Genomic DNA, 4,430 nt, shown 5'->3' on the forward strand with positions numbered 1-4,430 from the left:
CTCGAGATGGAGGATAGGAGATGGAGAAAGCACATCAGTGGCGATTGATAGATGGATTCCCCGGCCTCCAACCTTCATGCTCAGTGATGCTTTTCATATTCCAGAAGAGATGCGGGTCTCCGAGCTCAGAGACGTCAGGGGAGCTTGGAACATCCCTCTCATCACTGCGATGTTCTCCCCTGATGATGTAGAGGCCATCCTTAGTATTCCGGAAAACAATGGCGGTGGACCGGACATGCTTAGGTGGCACTACACAAAAGATGGGGAGTATTCTGTTAAGAGTGGGTACAGGGTTGCTCTGGATTCGAATATCGATGAGGGACCTTCTTCTCCGTCCGGGAACAAGATCTGGTGGACTAAACTTTGGAATCTTAAGATTCCGCCAAAGGTAAAGAATTTTATTTGGCGTGTCTGTCAAGGGAGGATTCCGACTCGTACCTTGCTTCACAAACGCCGAATCATCAATGACGCTCGCTGTCCGGTCTGCGATTCTGAGGAGGAGACTATATTTCACGCGATGTGGGATTGTAGGTGGTCTAAGAAGATTTGGAAGGTTGGAGGATTCAAGGACATTATCTGAAAGCTCCGGGCCGGCGATACCATTGGATCACTTTTATCGGTCTCGACGGATCTTAAGGTATGTGATTTTGAATTCTTTCTTATTATTATGTGGGAAATTTGGAATCACAGGAACAATGTTTGCTCCGGAAAGAAGATCGGCCCCCCAGAAAGTCTTCTTGAGTGGCCCGGCGGATTTATTCGTGATTACCGGGAGGCGTGTATTGGAACTAAGAACGAGTGTTCACATCCTAAGCCGAGAGTATGGGAGCCTCCTCCAGTCGGTGTAGTGGCGGTTTCGGTGGATGCTGCTCTCCGTGTGGAGGAAAGACAGATAGGTCTCGGAATGGTGGCGCGAGATGATAACGGGGTAATTCTTGGTTCAGAAATGAAGGTTCTCCATCTTGGTCTCTCTCCCCAATTATCGGAAGCGTCGGCGGTTCTTCAAGGTATGATTTTTGCGTTGGATATGAGATGGTTTCACATTATTATCCAATCGGATTGTCTCGAGGTGATATCGGCTATCAGGAAATCGGTCTCGAGGCGGAACTGGGAACGGTGATTAAAGATATTCTTCTTCTTATTCCTAGTTTTGATAGGGTTACTTTTTCTTTTCACCCTCGAGGATGTAATAAGGTAGCTCATGCTCTTGCTAGTTATGCTCTCAATTTTGTGTCGGGCGCCAGGTGGTTGGGATCGGCTCCTCCTTCTGTGTGTCAAGAGGCCGTGAACGACTTGCGTGGTATTAGCTCTTAAATGTAACCACGGTATTCCTCCGCCACTTAAGTGAGGGTTATCTAATATATTTTCTCGTGGTGCTGCCCACGATTTTTCAAAAAAAAAAAAAAAATAGTTAATTTAATTGATTTTTGGAATAAAAAATCCTAATTAATATTGACCTTTTTTTTTAATTTTAGAGTCTAAATCCCTAAATAATTGAGATTATGTAAACGATAAGAATATATATATATATATATATATATATATATATATATATATAGAGAGAGAGAGAGAGAGAGAGAGAGAGAGAGAGAGAGAGATTCCGACTAGAGATTAAGAATAAATTCACTGGAGTTGGTAATAATACGTTAACTTATATTCCTTTTGCCAAGTATGAAAATCACACCTTAGTTTAAACTAAGCTTTGAACAATATCTTCACAACTTTATGTTTTTGTCAAGGTGTCGTATTTTAGTGGGAAAGACAAATAATTGAAGATCGGTGTTCATCATTCTCATGTTGATGTAAATAAATCTCAAATCTTTTCTCCAGCGTCCAAATTTGAGTGTTTTTAAGATTTCTTCAAAAAGTTGCTTAGATTTAATGAAATTGTTATAATCATTATAAATAAGCATAACACAAAACTACTTACTATATATAAGTGATTGTTATAAACTACTATTAATCATTATAAATAAACAAAAACTGATTAACATTAACTGTTATTTATAATCATAAGCATATATGTGGTTATGAGTCAAGAAAATAAAGAGTGCAGGAGAAAGAAAAGGCAAAAAAATTAGGGAATAATGTCAAATCGGTAAGGAATATTAACTTACTTTTCTAAAAAAATACTTTTCATGCAATAAATTATTTTTTTTATAATTAAATCGGTTAAAGGGTATTTTACTCTCTTTTGATTAGTTAATGTCGGGAGCGTCTAACTTTTACTTATTAGCTAAATATTTATTAAAACATAATTTTAATGTTTTAAAAATACTAGTTAGCCATAAGGCTTCATATTAAAACATAAACATTTATGAATTATGATGAAACTTCTGATTAAAAAGTAGGAGAATAAGAAAAGAAAAATAAAAGGAAGACAATACCAAGTATAAAAGTTATAAAAATCAAAGATTGAAATACATAGGAACCAGTCGAAAACCGTTGGGAACCAGATTTTGGACAAATCTCGCTACCGGTTCGAACAAAACTGGAATTTTTCCTAAAAACGAAGGTAAATCGGCCGGTTATTAGATCGGTTCCCACCATTTATTTTTTTTATTTTTTTTATTTTTTTTTACTTTTACACAATATTAAATTCTAATGTATTATTGGGCAAAATTTTGAAGGCTCAAATCGTTATTATCTTTGAAAATGTGCTTTTAAAGCCCAATTTCATTGTTTGAGATTGGTGGAACATTATTCTCTTATTTATATTCTATTTTCCTTCTCATTTTCCCCTCTTTTCATGTGGAAACTTTTTAAGGTATTATAATTGTTTGGTTTTGGTAGCATTGCACTGTTTGCACGTGATATTGCCCAACGTGTATTTCACTAAATTGCCGAGCGTATATGCACAATAGTTTCATTACTTTTTCTTTTCTTTGTTTTTCTATTATTTTATTTCTTTTATTCTTTATTTTTTTTATTCTTTATTTATTTTGCTTTGTATTATCAACATTTCAACACTACTAAAATATCAATAACTGACAAATTTAATTATTTTAAACTCTTTAATTTGTCATCTAATTAATTAATAATATGATAATTACTCATCAAAACATAAATAGAACCATATCATGTGCTATCATTAAGTTTTAGAAGATGATAATAATATGTAAGTATAATATATTAAATATTAATATTTTCAATATATTTTAATATTATTATTAATTATATATACATGCAGTAGCGGATCCAAAATTTCACAAGAATTTTTTTTTTTTTTAATAATCAAATCCACAAAAATATACATTATCATTACAAAGTAGACAAAATACATTTTTTTGTCATAAAATCCACAAAAGATATACATTTTTTCTGTCATTATCAACTCCACAAAATAATTCTAACCGAACTTGAAATAGGCATATGTTCGTTCGGTTTTCAAAAAATCCCAATATATTACTTATCATGTATCACGACAATGAAAACAAAATATTAAAAGTTTATAACATTCAAGTACCAATATAGCAACATAGAATAATTAGTAACTAGCTAATTTAGAATACAAACCTGAACAAAGCAAAATTGAGAGCGTCTTTCTGTCATATCACGAAAATCGTCGGTAAGTTCATCAAGACTAAATTTCATAGCGATCTCTATCTCGATATACACAAGCAGACTATCACACAAGAAATCATATTTCATCCTATTGTGACGTGCATTCCTGATTATACTCATAGATGAAAAAGAACGCTTTGTTGTAGCAGTAGAAACGGGAAATATTAAGATAAAAGTTATAACTCTATAAAGAAGAGGATATGATTCAGCTTTCCTAGTTAATTTCATTCAGCGACATAGATCGGAGAGTGTAATTGTAGCAATTCGATCGGAGAGTATTTAGTTTGTTGGAAACCCTCAATAATAATCAAATCCAATCAAGTCTAAGCGTAATTGTAGCAATTCGTAAGCTTCAAAGTCTCTTGGGTAAAATTTTTGCACAAACTTGTAAATATCACCGATTCTGAATGTCGTACCATCTCTCTGGGATCTAAAGGTGTACTCAGACTAATCAATTCCATTATATTATCACTGAATCTGTAATTCATTTCTTCCCGTTGGCAATCTATCACAGCAAAATAAATATAATGTTTCTAATAATGCTCTAGAGTATCATTATTTTTTTTTACGATGAGGTTGTCCCCTTCTAGAAAAATATTTGGTAGCCAAGTTCAGATATTCTAGAGACACTTTTATTCGTAAAAATTACGCACATCTTGAACTATCGGCTCCCATCCATCATCTCCTAACTTTTGCATCGTATGTTTTGTAGCGGAAACAAGTGGCATTGCATTTAAAATATCTTGGACTTGAAGTTGCAAAGCTTGACATAGTCTATCTGAGATCTCTAAAATTGCTTTCATAATATGCAAGATACAACAAACTAAATCGAAGTTAAATCCTCATACGTTGTTTCTGCATCAACT

At 33.9% G+C, this 4,430-nt stretch overlaps 1 protein-coding gene across 1 annotated transcript; it reads left to right on the forward strand.

The window, feature by feature from the left end:
- The first annotated feature begins 667 nt into the window (after positions 1–667).
- LOC149378868 (uncharacterized) lies at positions 668–1,314 on the forward strand. Its single transcript, XM_089603894.1, has 2 exons — positions 668–1,116; positions 1,245–1,314. Exons 1-2 carry the CDS (start codon positions 668–670, stop codon positions 1,312–1,314), a joined length of 519 nt encoding a protein of 172 aa, XP_089460020.1.
- Positions 1,315–4,430: the final 3,116 nt, after the last annotated feature.

The sequence above is a fragment of the Urtica dioica genome, chromosome 12, assembly GCF_054948205.1.
Source record: "Urtica dioica subsp. dioica isolate 48M chromosome 12, U.dioica_male_clone48M_v1_H2, whole genome shotgun sequence".
Lineage (NCBI taxonomy): Eukaryota > Viridiplantae > Streptophyta > Magnoliopsida > Rosales > Urticaceae > Urtica > Urtica dioica.

Coding starts and splice junctions, on each gene's coding strand:
- LOC149378868 (XM_089603894.1), top strand. CDS start 668: ATGTGGGAAATTTGGAATCACAGGAACAATGTTTGCTCCGGAAAGAAG. Junction 1,117..1,244: donor TCGAGGCGGAACTGGGAACG/GTGATTAAAGAT, acceptor GTCGGGCGCCAG/GTGGTTGGGATCGGCTCCTC.